This window comes from Candida metapsilosis (genome assembly GCF_017655625.1).
Source record: "Candida metapsilosis strain BP57 chromosome Unknown scaffold6, whole genome shotgun sequence".
Taxonomy (NCBI): domain Eukaryota; kingdom Fungi; phylum Ascomycota; class Pichiomycetes; order Serinales; family Debaryomycetaceae; genus Lodderomyces; species Lodderomyces metapsilosis.
The window spans coordinates 738,511-758,155 of record NW_027138164.1 but is presented as its reverse complement, the minus strand read 5'-3'; the positions used below and the strand labels follow the sequence as shown (position 1 = coordinate 758,155).

Sequence of the window (19,645 nt, the reverse complement as noted above, 5' to 3'; positions counted from 1 at the left end):
AATTTTATTACTTCTAACGAGAGTTCCATTTTGCGTAAACTTTCGCTGCTTGAACAGCCCCATAGACCAAAACAGAGCTCACTAGACCAAGTTGCAAATTATTTAATATCCTTGACTGTTTTGCTTCTATTGCGACTGCTTGGGAGTATGGAATATCATCTCGGAACGAAATCATTGTATACAAAGGCAACCATTTGTTCTTGAACCAGGACCCCAAAGTGTAATCCAACTTCTTCTTTGTCAAGTACCAGATGTTTGTCACTTTGGATGACATTTCATAGTAGTTGTCCAATGCCAACTTGCAAATGGCATCTAAATCGTCTTTTCTTTGGGGCGAGTATGCCAAGAATGCCTTTTCAATGTTTCCCTCATTCTCTTCTATCAATTCCATCAATATCCTTACATCTTCAAACCCACAGTTCATTCCTTGTCCGTAGAAAGGAACCATTGAATGAGCAGCATCACCAATTATAATAGCTTTACCCAGCGGACTATTGTAGGGATATGCACTAATCTGCATAAGCGACCCTCTTGGGTTATTATCGTAGGCATTTGCTAATGCCTCCTCTCCAATAAGTTCATACGCATCGGGGAAATTTTCCTTGAAAAAGTGAGTAAAGTCGGCACTTGATTTGATTGACTCAATAACACGCCAAGGGCTAAAAAAAGTCGATGTAAAAGACCCGTCCTCGTTAGCCAAAGCAATTAACATAAAATCATGCCGTGGCCAAATGTGTAAATGATTGGCATCGATGGCAAACTTTTTCTCTGGATCTGGAGGAATGTACAATTCGATGTATTGCATGTCGATATACTTTTGCGAGAAGTCCATCCGCATCCCCTTTTGCATTTGGTGCCTAAAGTGAGAATGGGCTCCATCAGCACCGATTACATAGTCAAATTGTTCTTTTATATTACCATCTCTTGTTGCAAACTCCAATATTGGTTTAGTATCAACATTGCTCAACTTTACCAACTTGTGGTCAAAGTAGACTTCAACTCCGCTTTCAACCAAGTTTTCTAACAACAAATCATTGAGATAAGACCGATCAATTGAGTTGATACACTCTCCATCCAACCCGTATAATTGAGACTCCTGTTTCAAGCCAGTTTTATCATGTATCATCCTCCCCTTCATAGGGATAACATGTCTAAGAATCTTTCTAGTCAATTTCTCATCAACATTTGCAACTGCACGAAGACCTCGATTGCTAACTGCGAGATTAATTGATCGTAAATTCCTCTTTGATCGATCGATGGTTGCTGGATCCGGTCTTAAATCGAAAAGAGTAACTTCATAGCCCTTGCGGGTAAAAGCTAGGGCTGCTAAACATCCAACCAATCCAGCCCCAACTATCCCAATTGAAGTGCTTTGGTTACTCGTGTTGCTTGTAGACATTCTTTGCTATTGGTGTGAATGGCCTGATTACAAAATATTTCAGAGTCACTTTTTTTTTTTCGCGACACAAACTTTGAAGCTTTATGATACATACTATACAGTGCTACAATCGTATACTATATACTAGCAAGTGGTATATTGAACATTCAAGAGTTCACCTCAACTGCAGCTACTGATTATTGACCATCGCTTTTGCCATTTTATGCTTCTTATCCTCTATCGACTGCTTCATAGCTTGCAACTGTTGTTGCAATTCTCTGTTTCTCTGCGAGAACTCTTGATTGGCCTTGATGGTGTTTGCCAAATTCTCCTTCATGGTAAGATGCTCATATTTTTTCTGCAATTGGTCTCTTTCGGCAATCAACTCCTTGCGCTTTAATTCAGCCTCAGTCAAGCTCACATTGTACTCTTCACTTTGTTGTGAAATTTCCGTATGAGTCGATTGAAGCTCTTCAATTTGGACCTTCATGTTGTTAATCTTTAACACCAATTCATCATGCACTTCGTTCAAGTTTCGTAACTCATTTTTATTGTTACTGAGTGAGTTGGCCTCCATTAAGTAAAATTCATTCTCGTAAGTGATTACAGGAGGCTCAAGCTCCAACACCGCCTCAAGGTTTATCGACTCTGAATAAAATTCCTGTGACTGGATAAAAGTCAAAAGGTCATCGCCTGAAAGTGATGCAAGTTTGGTATCATTTCTCAAAAACGTCCACAATATCAACCGTAACAAAAAGTCAAACCCTTCAAACACAATCAAATCCAAGATTTTAAAGCTAACATCTTGATCAAACTTGCCCCAAATTAGCTCAGGGATCAACTTCTTATAATATGCAGACCAATTGATACCTTGGCTTGCAATATGCTTGAAGGAGTCCAATTTGTCCTCTAGTGAACGATTGACCTTATACATAAACTCCTCCTGATTCACTGAAGAATACAACTTGTAAAGCTTGGTCAAAATAAAGAATCGCTTCTCTTCAGAAAGTTCGGGTACTGTTGTTAACAACTCTGCAACATTTATCAAGTACTTGTCAACAATCTTTTCCTTCGCAAATGGTAGATTAGCTTCCAGGTCCTCGTGAACATCCAACGCAAGCAGAACCAATTCAATAACCTCTTGTTTGTCACTAAGATTTGACAAGCTGTCCCTCGTCTTACTGCTTCGCTTCAATAACTCTCCAAATGTGTGGTCTTGGCTGAATTTGTACCTCACTTGTAACGTTTTCAAATACACAACAGATCTGTACTCCGGTGTAATCCCCTTTAAAATCTCAGCTTCCAACTTATCAACTTCACGTCGCCTAATCCATTGGTCACTATAGTCATGAATAATCGTATTCCAGAACTGATCAGACTCTTGGTATGCCAGTGTTGTCAACTCTGGAACCACTAAATGCTGGTGAAATGTGGGATCATTGATCACTCCATTGAACGCTTCATTCATCATTGGCAGACTATAAAGCTCCTGCTGCCTCACAGCTGAGATAAACGATAACGAATCATCTGCTTTGAACTTGATCCCATCATTTTCCGCTATGGTATTTTCAGAATGCGGAACTTGTGGAAGATCCTTGTCTTGTAATTCAGAAGACGTGCTTCGAATGGAAGAAGTACTCCAGCGATTTCTTGAAGGGAGTGGAGGTGATGTAATTTCAGCCAGCATGACAAGTGATACTAAGTAGTTTAAATTGTGGTGTGTATGATATAGAACAAACCGCGTTCTTTCTTCCCTTTTTATGGAGTGACCGAGATTAACACCGAGAGAAAACGGAAAACGAAAAAAAAAGCTTAAGCATCACGTGAGCACTATGAAGAACCTATACAAGAGTTACTCTAATCTAGCTTTCGCCTTTTATGTGGAGTTGGTGGATAGTCAAGTACAACATCACTATCATCAGAGTCTTCATGTGCAGCAGTATCAAACCCATCTGCTTCTACTATATCTCTTGCTGCTTTCTTTTTTTTGTGGAACTCATGGCCTTCGCTCGCTCTGAAGCCGAACTTACTCTTGGTGGGGTTGTTCCTAAAGCCGTTACTTCCAAAACCTCCCCTACTAGGAGACATGCTTGAAAAAGAACTTCCACTGAATCCTCTTACAGGGCTACTCCTCCGCGTATTATGCAGTTTCTGCCTGTCATTCCGCTGCTGACCATTAAACTCGTGTAAAGATATAAATGGCGTCCTGTTTGAATTCTCTTCTTCATCTGAGTGACCATTAGCAAGTTTCAATTCCTCGATCCTTTTAGTAACATCTCCATTGGTATTCGACAACACGTGTTTTGACGGCAAAGATACATCACTATTGCCGCTACCATTAGACCGGTGTGAGTTCTCAGAATACACCTGGAGCAAGTTTTCCAACTCATCAACACTCGCAGGATCATTTAATGCTTTGGCTATATGCTTTTTAATAACAATCAATCGAACACCTTTGATATGCGTATCTTTGTCGGGATAATATTTATTCAACAACTGACATAGACCGGGAGTTAATTGGACGTCTTTGTATTCTTTCCTCAATGCGAGGTTTTTCAATTCAGTTTGATGTGGGGTGTCTATGATTGAGTCCTTATCAGCAGAACTTTGGTTTAAGCTCTCGCTTGGCTTGACTTGTGCTTCAACATCTGCAGAAGAACCTTCTTGTGCATCTGTTTGTTTAACTCTGACTTCTGATTCTTTCGGGGGCTTGAGCAGGCTGTAAGGCTCTTCTTCCTCATGAGGCCCTGCATCAATTTCATGTATTTGCGCTGACTCCTTTGGCTCACTCTCTTCACTCACAGGCTTAGCAATCTTCTGTTCATCATTGGTGACCTCATCATTTGTCACTTCCTCAATACCTAGAGCATTCAGCTCTTCCAGAACTTTTCTCTTCGCACTATTGTGGTCACGATCGTCAACTCCAGATGATGTTTGATTCAAGGGCGACGGGTGAACATGCTTTTCATGTTCGCTACCCTCAACAATTTCAAAACCCTCATCGTCACTGTGTTCAACTGGTTCATGGCCATCTTTTTGCGAAGGATTTTGATCCCTATGCAAATTAAGCAAAATCTTTGACCAGTATTTTCTCTCATTCCTCCTTTCTTCTGCAGGAAAGAGCGCTTTTGCTTGCCCATACAGGTGCTTCTTGAAAAAAATCTCACACTCAGAGATGTTACTGAGCCATTTCCGAACGTTAAACAAAACATGAACTCCACAATCGTTTGAATTATTTTGACGAGGTATTCTGGCCGTTTGGAATCGAATTTGGTCGCGATTAATGTCGACGTCAAATTTCTCCTTGCAATAGCCAATTATAAAACTCTTGAGTGGCACACTGACATTGTTCCTTTTACTTCCTAAAGAATCAAGTGCAAATATTTCTGCATATTGATTAGTCTTTGGTTGCAGGTCTGACTCGTCGATATCAATAGGTTCATTTTCAGCAGCTTTCCGTGCCTGTGCCAGCTCCAACAACCCTGGAAGATTTCTTATAATACAGCAAAACCAATGCAGACCTGTGTTCACTGGGATGATGAGATATTTGAGCTTCATCAAATCGACTTTGGAGAGCCACCTCTTAATATTAGTGTAGTAATCATGCGTTCCTGCTTGACCTGATGTCAATTTCGTGTAAAAAAACGAGTTGAATGAATGTATCTCTGATGCTGCAACCAAGCCCTTCTTTATCGCATCCTCTACAATATACTTCAATCCGAAATCAATAATCACGTCATTGACCCAATTGTTTCGCTGTAAAGTTGTAAAATCTCGTTCAGTGACTGTAATTTCTGGTCCATCGTGAAATTTGTAACGTAGTTCTGGGTTGAAATCTGGAATTGGCTCAAAGCTATGGTAGTCAGTGTGATCAAAAAAGTAAGGCTCATCATCGTCGCTGGAAACATTACCCACATATTCTATACCTTCATCAACCATTTTGGATATCCTTGGTGAACTTCTTCGTGGTTTCTGGAATGCTACATTTGCTAATGGATCAGCAGTCTTGTGTTTGGATCTAACATTGACTCCTTCCATTAGCCTCTGTACAGCAGCTTCAGTCAAGATTGCATCAACTTTTACTTTTGAATTGGGGTGTTTTGTAAAGTATTCGCGAATATCGTCATCGTGTCCATAATGCGAGGCAATGATAAGGCCCTGGTCTCGAGTCAACTGTATGATGAACGATTCATTTGCAAAGGAAAAATTCTTCAACTGCGAATCTATTTTGACAACAAACTTGTCAATTGGTATAAGGTCAAGTGATGGATGTCGCCACCCAATATAGATATACTTTCCATTCAGTGAAACAGCTATTTCATAAGTTCTTTGGCTTCTCCTTTTTAGTTTTTGACCATGATACTGGAACGATTTTAAGACATGCCGTACTTGAGGGAGTAAGTTCAATCCACAGTTCTTTACGTCTAGCTGATTCCCATCGCAATCTTGTACTTTTGTGAATTCTGGTATCTGGGAAACAGACGGTGCTGGAGATGGGGACGCGGATGGAGACACATCCGTAATGGGTTTAGATGAAGCTCTTGCTTTTGAGTAAGGCTGCTTCTCCATTGGAGAAGGAGAATGGTGTGAGTGAGCCGGGGACGCGTCACTAGACTTTGTTTCTGAGGAGATCAAAGTTCTCTTGGTATCCCTTTTGTGGGGCGTGTAAGAAGACTTCAGGTCAAGTAGTCGGTTCGTTCGACTTGTTAGGTTATCTAGTCTTTCACGGATCCTCGACGATAATTCAATCTTCTCCAGATAATTGTTCTCCGATGCATTTGATTTGTGATTGTGGTGAGAATGAGACGAATCATCATCGCTGGATATGTAGTGGGCATCATCTATAGCACCTTTAGGAGAGCTGTTAGGGCCATAGCTACGGTGATCTGATCGTAGCCTACCTCCCAGATGTTTCAATTCGTTATCTTTCAACAGTCTGTTGCTAACCCCATTAATTTTATGCCTAGACCCATTATCATTCTCGGCTTTGTCAAGGTCAACAACTTCCACCGTTCTCGAGTGCAATCCTTCCAACCTTCTCCTTGTTGGTTCTCCGTGTACGTGAGCTGCTTTTCCTCCACTTGTATCGTGAAGTAGATTACTTAGGCTTGTTTGACGGGGCTTGGCATGTGGTTTTGGAGTATCTGAGCCTATATTTGGATCAAAATTACGCGTTTCCACGGTATTTGGCAGTTTTTCTTTCTTCTTGTAAAGGTTATCAACAGGCGTCCTCCCATAAGAGCTTGAGGTACGTTTCCTGAGAAGTGACTGGAATTGTTTGTTTTTGAGATCAGAACTGGTCATTTATAATGGCATGTGTTGAAAAGGGTCAGGTGGAAGGCAAATAAAGTAGTTTGTACTAGCTGTCTTCAGCCAACTCTATAGTTGCTGGTAGAGATATGGCTGTTGGTAACGTCGTGGGGAGAGCCTTCTTTGACGAAGGAGGAGACTCTTGGTTTGATTGAAAATGTCAGTTTTCCTGCACACACACTGCGACACTCAAAACGAAATCAGATACAGAAGAATATACTACATACATACAAGGATACACCAGTAGAGCCTCTAGGCTCTATGTAAAATCTCTAATGAGCTATCTTCTTACTATATTGAGCTTATCTTATACTGATTTTGAGCAGATTATGATTCCATTAAATATTCTAAACACACATGGTAGCGATGCTTCAGTTAGCTGCTGTGGTTTTGCTTTTCTTTTTCTTCTGGTGGCGATTGAAAAATGTCAAAAAGTAGCCCACCCACTCTACAAGAACCTCAATTAGAACACACAGGTATAGCAAAATATGGGACAAGGACCATCAGGTATGCCAGGAGGTGACAACCTCAACAAGAAGAAGGATGACAAAAAGAAAGAAAAGCCAAAGTATGAACCACCAGTGGAATCAAGGTTTGGTAAAAAGAGAAGAAAAGGTCCAGATACCGCCGTCAAATTACCTAGCGTGTATCCTAGTACACGTTGTAAGTTGAGATTATTAAAATTGGAAAGAATAAAGGATCATTTGCTTTTGGAAGAAGAGCTAGTATTGAATCAAGAGGCTTTCCAACCAACGGAAGCAAGACAAGCTGAAGAAAGAGAAAAGATTGATGAATTGAGAGGGTATCCAATGGCTGTTGGAACATTGGAGGAGATTATAGATGATGATCATGCAATTGTTTCAAGTACAGCCAGTTCTGAGTACTATGTGCCTATTATGTCGTTTGTTGATAAGGGGTTGTTGGACCCAGGATGTTCAGTATTGTTGCACCATAAAACAGTTGCTGTTGTTGGTGTTTTACAAGATGATGCTGATCCAATGGTTTCAGTTATGAAGCTTGACAAGTCGCCAACTGAATCATATGCTGACATTGGAGGTTTGGAGTCGCAAATACAAGAGATCAAAGAGTCAGTTGAGTTACCATTGACGCATCCCGAACTATACGAAGAAATGGGTATCAAACCACCAAAAGGTGTAATATTGTACGGTGCGCCAGGTACTGGTAAGACATTGCTAGCCAAAGCTGTTGCCAATTCAACATCAGCAACATTTTTAAGGATAGTGGGATCTGAATTGATTCAAAAGTATCTCGGTGATGGTCCAAGATTGGTTCGTCAGATTTTCCAAATTGCCGCTGACCATGCACCATCGATTGTTTTTATTGATGAAATTGATGCGATTGGAACTAAACGTTATGAATCTACCTCGGGTGGTGAAAGAGAAATTCAAAGAACCATGTTGGAATTGTTGAATCAATTGGATGGATTTGATGACAGAGGTGATATTAAAGTAATTATGGCAACCAACAAGATTGAGAGTCTTGATCCAGCCTTGATCAGACCTGGTAGAATAGATAGAAAGATTCTTTTTGAAAACCCAGATTCGAATACGAAAAAGAAGATTTTGACAATCCATACATCCAAGATGAGCTTGGCTGCAGATGTTAAACTAGATGAGATTGTTACTGGTAAAGATGATTTATCCGGTGCTGATATCAAAGCTATATGTACAGAAGCCGGGCTCTTGGCGTTGAGAGAAAGACGTATGCAAGTCAAGGCTGATGATTTCAAGCAAGCCAAGGAGAGGGTTTTGAAGAATAAGGTTGAAGAGAATCTTGAAGGTTTATACTTGTAGAAGAAAAATAGACTTGAATTGATCCTTTTTTAGTGGTGTATCTGCCATGTTTGTATCAAAACTGAAACAATTTTTCGTAAAAACAGATTTTCTTAGCCCAATGGTTTCAAACGAACACACAATTGTTTTTGAAATCTTCCACATATGCATAGACTCAAACGACTCAAACATTATAGAAGACCTCACACTGTATGATCATTTTACGAAATTCAATAGGAATATGTGCTGGTTATAGATCACAATTTGTGGCTCATGGCTGCATCATAACGATGCGTTGCAAAAGTGTCAAAGCACCAGTGTCGAAAAAGTCTACTGTGGTTAAGCCAAGCATCAGCAAGAAGGCTCAGCCGAAAAAGGTGTCAGCAGCTCGAGCGTCGGGTCCTGCAAAGGAGACATCACAAGCATCAGCGAATGCAAGAAAGAGTGTTGAAAAGGACGCCTTGAAACCTGATACCGCGTCAAAGTCGTCTAAACAGCCAAGTAAGAGCTCCAAGACCAAATCGGTGAAAAGTGGTACTACTGTTTTGCCGAAGAAAGGCTCGGTTGGGAAAGCTAAACTCCTATCTACTATCAGTTCGGCGATAGCCAAATCAAAATTGAGTAAAACGGCAAAGTCTAAGCCTGATAAACTGGGTTCACCAAGTAATGCAAAAGTACTTGAAGAGATAGAGGGTGGCTCAAACCCACCACTGATGCCGTCGCCAAACCCACCACTGATCCTGCAGCCAACGCCGGTCAAAATGGATTCTAAAGATTCGTCGGGTGAGAAAAGCGAAACAAAGAGCAAGTCCAATGTAGTGACAGGCAAGCTGTTGAAGCCCTCAAAGCAACCGTCTCCAAATCCAGCAGAAATATCCCAGTTGTCTAAAAATACAGAAAATGCTTCAACGGAAATGGCCACTGCACGTCCTCAAGCCATGAATAACCAAGTCAAGAAAAAGTCGTCATCGAAAACCACTTCCAAAACCACAGTTACTGTGACCCCACTGACACCCGCCAATTGGTCAACATTTCTTTACGATATTTTTGGCACCACATCCAACAAAAAAGTAGTTGACCTTGTGCAACCATCAAAGTACGAAAGTCGAGTCGACGAATACTCTTACGAAACAAAAAGACGCAAGAAAGCACTTGAAATGATCAGGAATAAACCAAATGTCAGAGGATTTAAGTTCTTAAACTATGATACATTGACCAAATTACAAGTGGGAAATTTTGAATTCAATAAAGATGACGAGCCAAATGAATTAAAAGTATGTGTTAATAAACAGCATTTGGTATTGGCTAATGATGCGGTAGTTCCTGCTATCACAATCAAACAGCCTGAATGTCTCACTTTCCGTAACCCAACTGGGTTGGCATCATTGGAGCAGGTTGGTGGACTGTTGATTTTTGAGTATTTGGTCAAATGGGCATTAATGAACAACTGCAGTCCTCATAAATTATGGAAAGGATTTATAGAGAGTTGCAAGTACTTGCAATTTATTCAATTGGATGTGTCGGCAACGATTTTATTTCGCGGGTTGCAACCTTTGAATGTGTTTGTGGCAATGGTTTACTTAGAAGATAAGGATTACTATTATGCCATAATGAAGTTTTTGAAAAAATTGGCGGCATCTCATAAACTTGATACAAACTTCACTACAGAATCATTGATTGCTAAGTATGTTCCAACTATAAATACCTATTTGGAACTGTTTCCCGCACCAATTGAGTTCGAAATATTCTCGCAGGTGTTTCGACCAGTACTATTGCATTCATTGCCAATAAAGTTACCAGCATTGCCAAAATTAATTAATCAGGAATTGTATAAATTGGCTCAAGTGTCACTTCTTCCCTCCAGTGTCTCAGCCTTTGCTCAGTATCCAGAAGTGGTTTTCCTTCGAGACAAGCTCGATTCTTTAGGAGATGCCATTCTCAAGCGCTATTCAGTGGAATATATGGTACATTATTCCAAAATCAATCCTAAATTTGGATGGAATATGGATGATGTGGTGTTTATCAACACAAACATTGTCTTTAGTCGACTATGTATGGCTTATAAATTGCACCATGGTATCAAGGATAAGAAAATCCAAGACCAAATGAATCACATCATCACAAGCAGTGGTTTAAACACTGCTAACGAATTATTGGGAGATATGTTTGAAAGAATGGTGGCTATTGAGTATTTAAGTGATGCTGATTTATGCCGAAAATGGGTTTTCCAGATATACGATGTCATTCTTGCCAACTTGACAAAGGAAAAAGATGGTCTTGAGTTTATCGATAAGGAGAAGTTCATCAAGCTTTATGAATACCAGTTGAAAACGAAAATCATGTACTGAAAAGTAAAGCAAAGTGTTATTTGTAGAATTTATGTTGCCTCAACAAACTTTCTATTCGATTTCTTCAACTTTAGCACAATCGTGTCTTTGAAAGATACAACTTTTCTGCATAAAGGACACAATCCTCTTCCACGCGGCATACGGCCTTGACCACGCGCGTGTGAGCTACTGATACTCATCTCAATGCACTCCAAACAGAATACGTGACCACAAGAAGTCACAGTAGCCACATCAACATTGTCAAAGCAAATAGGACACTGGATATCTGCAAGTTTCTTGACTGTCTTGTGGTCAGGATTTGTTGATGATGATGATGATGATGATGATGATGCCGATGCATCGTTGCCTTCATTTGTAGTGTTGGTTTCTTGGCTCTGTGGGTGATCGATTAGATCCTTTGTTATTCTTCTGAATTCTAGAATCTCAACATCATCATCTGAGTCTGAGTCTGAATCTATGGTTATGACGTTGGAGGACATACCTGGTGTTGTTGAGCTTTGTTGTGTGGCGCGCTATGTAGATCGAGATTTTCTGATGTCGCGTTTTGATGTCTGAAATTTTGTGTTGTGTTTGCAAGAGCACTTTTGAAACCCAGGCATTCAAAAAGACAATAGACTACAAGCGTACAACCAGGGGGGAGGGGGGTAAATGACAGGGCCTTCCCTCCTTTGCACTAGACAGAATAGTGATGCTCTTCACGATGAAACCATTTGCGTGTAGTATTTATATTTTGCGTAAATTTTAGTTGCAAAATGTAGAAAATTATTGAAAAGCTCCTATGCGTCAGTTGCTTCTACTATGTAACTCACAAGTATCCCACTCAGACTCTAGACAGCATGTACTAATAGGTATGCACAATCCCTTCAAAAAGCTCTAAATCCGCCTCCAAAACAGTATAAACACGAATTTGCTTTAGCACAAACACAAAATACCGGAGCTTTCAAAGCGCTCCCGGCGAGCGCTAACTCCGACATGGAATCCAGAGATTCCACTACTTCCTATCTTTCGTAAAAGAGGGCTCACTATTTCCGTATTTTTGCATTTGCGACTGTTTTTTTTTTTTTGCAATCAATTTTTACGACGTAAAACTTTTTGATCAGTATTGCACTATTTATTGTCATCGTTTACACTACCCTCTTTCAGTTACAATTACGTCATAAGGGAATAGGTGGGCTGATCTGCACGTGATACACAAAAAATGACGTATTTTGTACTACATTCCAAATTAATATCCGTTTTAGGAAGGTAATAACAACAAAGGACAACACGACGTCTATGACGTAGTGCTTCCACGGTCAATTGAGTAAGTGTCCCTGTGTACAGACGGTACGTGTTTCTTTGCTGCTGCAGAGAAGAGGAAAAACCTGAGTGTACAGTAGCTGTTGTCTTGTCTTATCTTATCTCTGAGAAAAATATTTCTTTCTTTTCATTTAAAGGAGAGGCAGAAGTTAATTACACACCTGATATGATTTACACGACGAGCACAACCAACTTACATACACACAAAGGAGTATTACATTCAGGTCTATTGTTATATCTTCTTTAAAGTACTAGACTACGGTATTAGTTACTGTACACGACTAACAAAACAGAGGTCGTGTGTCTGAGACAAAAGAAAGTTTCTTTTGTTTCAAATCGGCAGCGGACAATCCAGGGCCATAAAGAAAGAAGTTTTGTGTAAGATTGAGCAGTAGCACACTACTTTGTTTAAGATAGCCTATACCATTGAAGGTAAATGTAAGGCAAAACTGAGCCAGTCAAAGGGTGTTGCAAAAGGCAAAGAAGTGGGTAGTGGGGGGTGTCACTAGCTCCGTTTAAAAAGCTGCCAATTTCACCAATGCTACGGTGCAAAACGAAAGGAAGAGCATTAAAAGCACATGCAGAATATACAACAACAAGGAAACACCAAACAATAGAATCACAGAGTTGGTTATGTTATGCAAAGCTTTTGTCAACAACACGTGTAACATACATGAAAAAGGGGGCGAATACGATTACACGTCCAGAACTCGATTGAGTAGTAGTGGCTTGCTCTGACGAGGAGTACATCAAGGAGATGCTTGAAAGGTACCATTATTTCTACTGATGTCAGCAAACCGTTAGCTCAAGCGTAAAGATCTGTGTGTGTTTTTAGATTATACTGTAAGAAGAAAAAGAAACGACCAAAAGCATAATGTACTAAGTTTCGTAAAACCGGAAAATGTGAAACCTAATATTTACGCGCCGAATTACCGTGAAAAGAAATCAGCGATTTTTTCCATTTCTTTTTCTGGGCCAACGTATTTGCTCATCGCATTGAAAATTGCTGTCATCCGATCTTCCTTCCCCTCATTCTCCGTAAGATCTCTTGCTCAATTTGCCTGCCCTCGTGTTTCGATTTCTGCTACCTTTTCTGCATATTCTTACCTATGTCGTCATAGGTAAAATCAATTGAAAGGGTGTTTTGTAACTCTTTGTACAACAATAGATAAATTAATACCTCAATACAATTGAGGTATAATACGCTGATAGAAAACAAAAAACTTTTCTTAAAGACCTCCTTTTTGTGTGTGTGTATATATTGAAGAAGTAGCTACGTCAGAGTGGGTTTAGATCCAGGAGATGATAGCCCATGTTCCAGTAAAACTATAAAAGAATATTGTTTCGGATAAAGACAAGGATAAAATTCTAATACCTCCTTATCTCATCTCATCTCATCTCATTGCATACTGCGATGACATCTACTGAAAACTCTCCTCCGACAGAAACGTTTCTTTCCCAACTGAAGAGTGTGTTCTATGATATGATTGATTCTCTCTCTCTGTATAGAATTACACAAAACCAAAAAAATAAAAAGAAACAAAAATTGAATTTCTTTTTTCTTTATGCAGGACATCTATATGCAGTATTTACTATTACTGCAACAGAGATATCCCATCCCCCTTACTAGTAAAACTTCTCTTAGTGGAAAAAGCACAGGTTCTTACTAACTAGGCTTTTGCAATTGTTTAAAAAGATGAGTCTGAAAAGAATATAAATATCGCACATAATTCCTTCATTTCCACAACCTCAATCTCAATCTCAATTCAATTCAATTCAATTACAACAGTTTCATTACTTTCATTAACTACTTAAATCTGTTAAAACATTATATATACACACACACAATGACTAGAGAACAACCACCAGCTACTTTTTACGTCCACGCAGCTTTATTTGACTGTGACGGAACTTTGGTCAACTCCACCGGTGCTATTTCTGAATTCTGGAGAGAATTTGGAAAGACTAGACCACACTTTGATCCAGAAGAAGTTATTAGAACTTCTCATGGATGTCGTACATTTGACGTTATCAAGAAATGGTCACCAGAAGATGCTGAAGTTGAACAAGTTACAGAATGGGAAGGAAGTATACCCGACTCATTTGGCCACCATGCTAAAGCTATCCCAGGTGCCGTTGAATTGGTTAAATCATTTGATAAATTCTCCAAAGAAGAAACTCATGATGGTAAACAGAGGTGGGCTATTGTTACTTCTGGTACTTTGCCATTAGCTACCAAATGGTTGAGATTGTTGACAATTGAAAAACCAGATACTTTTATCACTGCTGAAAAAGTGACCAAGGGTAAACCACATCCTCAAGGTTACTTGAATGCCAGAGAAAGCTTGGGTTTCGGAGCTAACCACTCCAAGGTTGTTGTTTTCGAAGATGCTCCAGCTGGTATTTCTGCAGGTAAGGATGCCGGTGCTATGGTTGTTGGTATTTGCTCAACTTATGACCCAGAAAAGGTTAGGAGTTCAGGTGCCAACATTGTTGTTAAGGACTTGACTAGTTTCCGTATTGAATCTTACAATAAGGAGACTCAAGAGTTTAAGGTTGTTGTTGACGAATACTTCCACGCTGATCCAGAATATATAGAAACCACTGCTTAAAACTGGAGCCAACACATTTTTGTACATTAGAGGGATTAATAGAGCTTAACTTGTATATTAGAATAAACATATTATAAAGGAAAACCGATTTAGTAGATTCAATTCAATTGACTCTTAGGCGTAGCCGCTAGATGAGTAGTTACTGTCGCAAAAAATATAATGTCGTATATTACCAATTTGCGACGCTACCCTTTCTATTGAGATGAGATTCAAATTTTTTTCTTTATATTCCTCCCTATAAACCCTTCTTTTAATAACACCTTTACCATGCTGTCACCACAACTTACAGATCAGTATCCGATCCTATCACTCCCTAGAGTTAATGAAGTACCGCTTCCGCGGAAAGTAGTCATTCCACAACTTCTGCTGGCTGATGCATCAGCATCTACTTCATCCTCCTCCTCCTCATCAGTCATTGATTTTGGTGTTCTGAACTCGATGCTTGCTTCATATATAACCAAACCCAGTCCGAAATTGATCTGGTCATATTCTATCAAACCGACTGTTTCTATTGGATGTATTGATGTGTGGCAATCAAGTGCTGAGAGGAAATTATATGTAGTTGGACTTGAAGAGAGGAGAAAATCTCGCGTCTTGGTGGTTGAGGTTGCCAACGGTGCCACTGAAGATGGGAATTTTCTGATAAGTACCGTGAATGAGAAGGAACTAAGTGTTGGAAGTGACAGAATCGTTGGTGTTAAATTCTTGTCTGAATCGGAAATTGCTGTTGTATATCAGACTGGATCAGTGAATATTGTGAAATATGATACTGAATTATCAGTTGTGACCAAGTTTCAAAGCGAAGGAAACATTGTTTACAGCACATTCATTACTGATTTGGAAGACACGTTATTATTGACGATATCACAAACAAAATCAGCATTAACCTACAACCTCATCTCAGTTTCTCCATCGAAAATCTTCCCTATCCAATCGCATCAAACCAAGCCAGTAACTGCTGTTGCTTTCACCTACAATTCAGGTATACTATACCAATACCATGACAGTGTAATTGATGCCATTCCAATCACCAATTTCCAAATCCAAAAGACAATTTCAGTTGCACCACTCATCAAATCCGATGAGCTCGTTTCATTAACTTCACCAGCACCCGATCGTCTCTTGTTGGGAAATGCCAACATGATTTACCTTTTAAACTTCAAATACGAGGCAATTTTGGCCGAATTCAAATCAGTCTCAAGTTCATCTAATCCAGTTCCTGATAAAGTGTACATAACTCAAGTGGCTCAAGTTAAAGGCTCGTCACAATCGACCCAAACAACAAGAACATACTATGTCAATTTGAAAAACAAGGATAACAATGTCTATTTGAATGTTATTGATGTCAATGTTGGGTTGAACAAGTTGAATGAATGTCTTGGAAAATCAATAGAAAGGAATACATCTAATTTTAGCCAAGTTGTTGACTTGTACAATAATGAAGATGGGGAAATCACCACAGCTTCTGATGAACTTGATCAAGTTTATCAAAGTTTAAAACAAGCTTGTGATGTCAAAGATGTAAATAAATGGGAATCGATCCTTATTCCATATTTGAAAAATCACAAGAGTTGGCAAGAGATTAAAAAATCAAAACCTAAAACAAAGACTTATCAATTTAAGGAATTTGACGTGGAAAATGATCGTATCGTTGATATCAATTTTATAAATTCCATTTTCAATCTCATCTTCACTACCGACCCATCATTACAATTTAAAGACGCTGATTTTGTTCCTGAGTATACATTAATGTACTTGCTCACCAACCCAATTTACCCAAAAGCTTACTCCATCAATCTTGTTCAACTTTTAAACAATACTGGTAACGTGACCCTACTCAAACAAGCAATTAAGACATGTTCCAATATCCCCTTGGATGATTTACTCGTCCAATTTGTCACTACTGAAGATATGGATATTTTCACAGAGTTGATTAATCGCATAGTTTCTGACTTTGCAGTTACTGAAATCACTCCCAGCTTGAAAACAATCATTTCTCAATACTCAACCGATATCATTGCATTAATCAACAAGATCCTATCTACGTCAAATACACAAGGATGGGTTCTAGTTGAAATACTCGTTGACATTAATGGATTATTCAACTGGAGTCAAGAAAATGTCGCTCGTTTGAATCAAATTATTGATGCGAAATTGGCAAATCTTGAAATGAATGCTTATAATTTGACATTGGTTGATCAAGTGCAGTTGAAGAAGAAGAATCAATCGAAAAGAACTACTAAAGATGAAATGACTGCTAATGGGTTGTTGACAATGACTGATCAAACGCAATTGAATAAGAAAGTGGAGTCTGATTTGACAGAGGAGATTCCATTGTATTCTGTAGAGAGACTAGAGATATAGTAATAGAGCACATGTGATGAAAATAAGCAACTTCTGTGTATAATGATCTCTACATCATCCTTGCCTACATCCCTATAGACGTGGTAGCGTCTAGCGAATGAGAAGAGAAAAAAATCGCTTCCCTCTACAAAGAGACTCTTTGCCTCATCCATAAGAAACACCTGCCTTCCTCATGTCCACCACCAAAGCAGCATACAAACAAGCTCTAAAAGCAGTCAACTTTGTATTCAAGAACGACGCGCCTATCCTCAACGCAGCAAAACAGCAAATCAAACAACAAATCTACGCTAATCAGCATCTCACAAACAAAACTGAACTAGATGACGCTATAACTAAGCTCAATGAAGTATCTAAGTTCTTAGTACAGAATATCGTGCAAGGAGAATTAAATGAAAATGGTCGTTATTTCTTAAAGTTTCATGAAAAGACGGAGTTGGGTGACAATGAGACGATAAAACAGTCGAAAAAGGAAATGGGCTCTTTGAGTGGGGCTAAAGGAAGTAGTATAAGAGCAAAGAAGTGTGGAGAATGAACTCAATAGTGGTGACTATATAGAGATGCTGTGTATGAAGTGTATGTGTATGTTTATTGTATATAGATCAAATCGATTGGATTACTGTTTGAGTCATCAGTAAGAAAAAAATTGTATTCATCCAATGAATCATCTTTTGGAATCCTTTATTTCCACGCCTTTTTCCTTTTTCCATGCCACCACAACCTGATGAAGCTAGAAGAGATGTTCTCATCTCAAAAGCACTCTCATACCTCCTTAGACACGGAGCAGTCAAGGAACACTTAACCTTCAACGATCAAGGATATATCCCAATTACCGAAATTCTCTCCCATCAACGATTGAAATCATACAAGGCCACCCGACAAGATCTTGAACGTATAGTAGCCAACAATGACAAACAAAGATTCAAAATTGATACGGAATCTGATCTCATCTGCGCTACTCAGGGCCATTCAATTAAGGAAATTGCTGGTGAATTACAATTGATGAATCGAGACGAATTGATTAAATTGCGCATTTATCATGGCACGTATAAGAAAAAGTTGCCCTTGATTAAAGCGTCTGGATTGAGTCGGATGAATAGAAATCATATCCATTTCACTTGCGATGAGTATCTGACCATATCAGGAGTTCGGAAAACTGCAAATTGTTTGATTTATATTGATGTTGATAAATGTATTAATAAAGGATTACAGTTTTTCAGAAGTGACAATAATGTGATACTTTGTCCTGGTGATGCAAATGGGATAATTGGATGGGATTTGGTTGAGAAAGTGGTGGACATATGAAGAAATCAGTGTCGTGGGTGTATAATCAATGACATTGAAGCGGGCTGCGGTAGATGGTTGTCAAGAACTTCAAATGCTTGTCGAAAGAGAGGCAAAGGTGCTATGTGTATCTTCAATTTACCTTTTTTGGGACCCCTTTCTAAGGCACCTTCAGGGCGTGTTTCAGTTGCTCTTGCTTTCTGAACGTCAATTCACACGACTTATACGAAAGGAACCACTAAATTCAATAGAGTTATCAACAATGAGGTGTCAACTGAGAATGTAAAACTTTAATTTACTGAACCTGCACAAAGGTTATTATAATCGATTCTTTTACTCTTTTGATTCAGGGGTAAATACATCTAAAATAAAAGAATAATCACCTTGTAACCCCAACGGTTCTATTTAGCTCAATTTAGACGACGTGAATGACACAAGTTACAAAAGAGGTATCTGCTAAGGTAATTTCTTTCTAAGCGCTAAAAGGCGTGTGGTATCTCTGAGACATACGATGGATTCCTTTCTGTTACATTTGTCTCAGATAGCAGCGGTAAAATTATTTTCCCCATTGTCTCTGTTATCGTCAAGGTTTCCTAATGAAGAGGAAATGGCCTGATTCAGTGTTATAACTCAGAATGTAAGTCTATAGCAGCGAAACTACGAAACTAGACGATACTTTTCTAGGGAGAGCCGGACTCGCCGCCACTTCTGTATCTTGCCTTTTTGTGGCAACCAGTGGGGTTCATAACTGCATAACCTGATGAAGTCTTAAAAACTTTTTAGGACGCTGTTGCTAACCGAGCTGCACACAAAAATTGCAAGTCCAGACTCACAATGAAGCAAGTCTATATCGATTCGTCTAAAACCACACATTTACACCTTCTTGCCACCAGAACATTCCGGTGGTATCCGGATACTCCGCACTCATATCTCTTACTGTACTCCGAGAAGTGACTCCAGAGTAGTTAGACTCAAAAAAAAAAAAATAATAAACAAACCGTTTCTTGCCCTGTTTTTGTGGTATATTTTGGTAGAAACTTCTAGCTTCTCTGTCCGCAAAGATCTAGATCCGCATAAGAAGAATAGATTCGAAAATGATTTGGAGAAAGTCTAAATCAATCCACACCATATGCAGCAGTTTTAACTTACGCAGCAATCTAGAACCCACAACAGTCTCTTGTATCCTACGCTCTGATTCCCCACTTCAAGCCGATTTCATCTTTATATATATATATATATATATATATTTAACGCCGAAAA

The 19,645-nt window shown here is 39.2% G+C and overlaps 10 protein-coding genes across 10 annotated transcripts; 6 read left to right on the top strand and 4 right to left on the bottom strand. All coding sequences in view use genetic code 12, as the record gives it.

Moving 5' to 3' along the window:
* Window positions 1–13: 13 nt before the first annotated feature.
* Window positions 14–1,399, bottom strand: BNA4 (kynurenine 3-monooxygenase; the record flags this gene model as incomplete). Its single annotated transcript, XM_067693605.1, has 1 exon — window positions 14–1,399. One exon carries the CDS (start codon window positions 1,397–1,399, stop codon window positions 14–16), a length of 1,386 nt encoding a protein of 461 aa, XP_067547310.1.
* A 169-nt stretch (window positions 1,400–1,568) lies between these two features.
* On the bottom strand, window positions 1,569–3,065 carry I9W82_004523 (uncharacterized protein; the record flags this gene model as incomplete). The annotated part of the gene is made up of 1 exon (XM_067693604.1): window positions 1,569–3,065. The coding sequence occupies one exon, from the start codon at window positions 3,063–3,065 to the stop codon at window positions 1,569–1,571; it is 1,497 nt and encodes a 498-aa protein (XP_067547309.1).
* Window positions 3,066–3,235: 170 nt separating this feature from the next.
* ULP3 (SUMO protease) lies at window positions 3,236–6,682 on the bottom strand (the record flags this gene model as incomplete). The annotated part of the gene is made up of 1 exon (XM_067693603.1): window positions 3,236–6,682. The coding sequence occupies one exon, from the start codon at window positions 6,680–6,682 to the stop codon at window positions 3,236–3,238; it is 3,447 nt and encodes a 1,148-aa protein (XP_067547308.1).
* A 494-nt stretch (window positions 6,683–7,176) lies between these two features.
* Window positions 7,177–8,502, top strand: RPT2 (proteasome regulatory particle base subunit; the record flags this gene model as incomplete). Its single annotated transcript, XM_067693602.1, has 1 exon — window positions 7,177–8,502. The coding sequence occupies one exon, from the start codon at window positions 7,177–7,179 to the stop codon at window positions 8,500–8,502; it is 1,326 nt and encodes a 441-aa protein (XP_067547307.1).
* Window positions 8,503–8,693: 191 nt separating this feature from the next.
* Window positions 8,694–10,829, top strand: I9W82_004520 (uncharacterized protein; the record flags this gene model as incomplete). Its single annotated transcript, XM_067693601.1, has 1 exon — window positions 8,694–10,829. One exon carries the CDS (start codon window positions 8,694–8,696, stop codon window positions 10,827–10,829), a length of 2,136 nt encoding a protein of 711 aa, XP_067547306.1.
* Window positions 10,830–10,858: 29 nt separating this feature from the next.
* Window positions 10,859–11,308, bottom strand: I9W82_004519 (SUMO-targeted ubiquitin ligase complex subunit; the record flags this gene model as incomplete). The annotated part of the gene is made up of 1 exon (XM_067693599.1): window positions 10,859–11,308. One exon carries the CDS (start codon window positions 11,306–11,308, stop codon window positions 10,859–10,861), a length of 450 nt encoding a protein of 149 aa, XP_067547305.1.
* Window positions 11,309–13,975: 2,667 nt separating this feature from the next.
* On the top strand, window positions 13,976–14,740 carry RHR2 (glycerol-1-phosphatase; the record flags this gene model as incomplete). The annotated part of the gene is made up of 1 exon (XM_067693598.1): window positions 13,976–14,740. The coding sequence occupies one exon, from the start codon at window positions 13,976–13,978 to the stop codon at window positions 14,738–14,740; it is 765 nt and encodes a 254-aa protein (XP_067547304.1).
* A 267-nt stretch (window positions 14,741–15,007) lies between these two features.
* On the top strand, window positions 15,008–17,104 carry UTP8 (Utp8p; the record flags this gene model as incomplete). Its single annotated transcript, XM_067693597.1, has 1 exon — window positions 15,008–17,104. One exon carries the CDS (start codon window positions 15,008–15,010, stop codon window positions 17,102–17,104), a length of 2,097 nt encoding a protein of 698 aa, XP_067547303.1.
* A 172-nt stretch (window positions 17,105–17,276) lies between these two features.
* Window positions 17,277–17,636, top strand: I9W82_004516 (uncharacterized protein; the record flags this gene model as incomplete). The annotated part of the gene is made up of 1 exon (XM_067693596.1): window positions 17,277–17,636. One exon carries the CDS (start codon window positions 17,277–17,279, stop codon window positions 17,634–17,636), a length of 360 nt encoding a protein of 119 aa, XP_067547302.1.
* A 173-nt stretch (window positions 17,637–17,809) lies between these two features.
* TPT1 (tRNA 2'-phosphotransferase) lies at window positions 17,810–18,406 on the top strand (the record flags this gene model as incomplete). The annotated part of the gene is made up of 1 exon (XM_067693595.1): window positions 17,810–18,406. One exon carries the CDS (start codon window positions 17,810–17,812, stop codon window positions 18,404–18,406), a length of 597 nt encoding a protein of 198 aa, XP_067547301.1.
* Window positions 18,407–19,645: the final 1,239 nt, after the last annotated feature.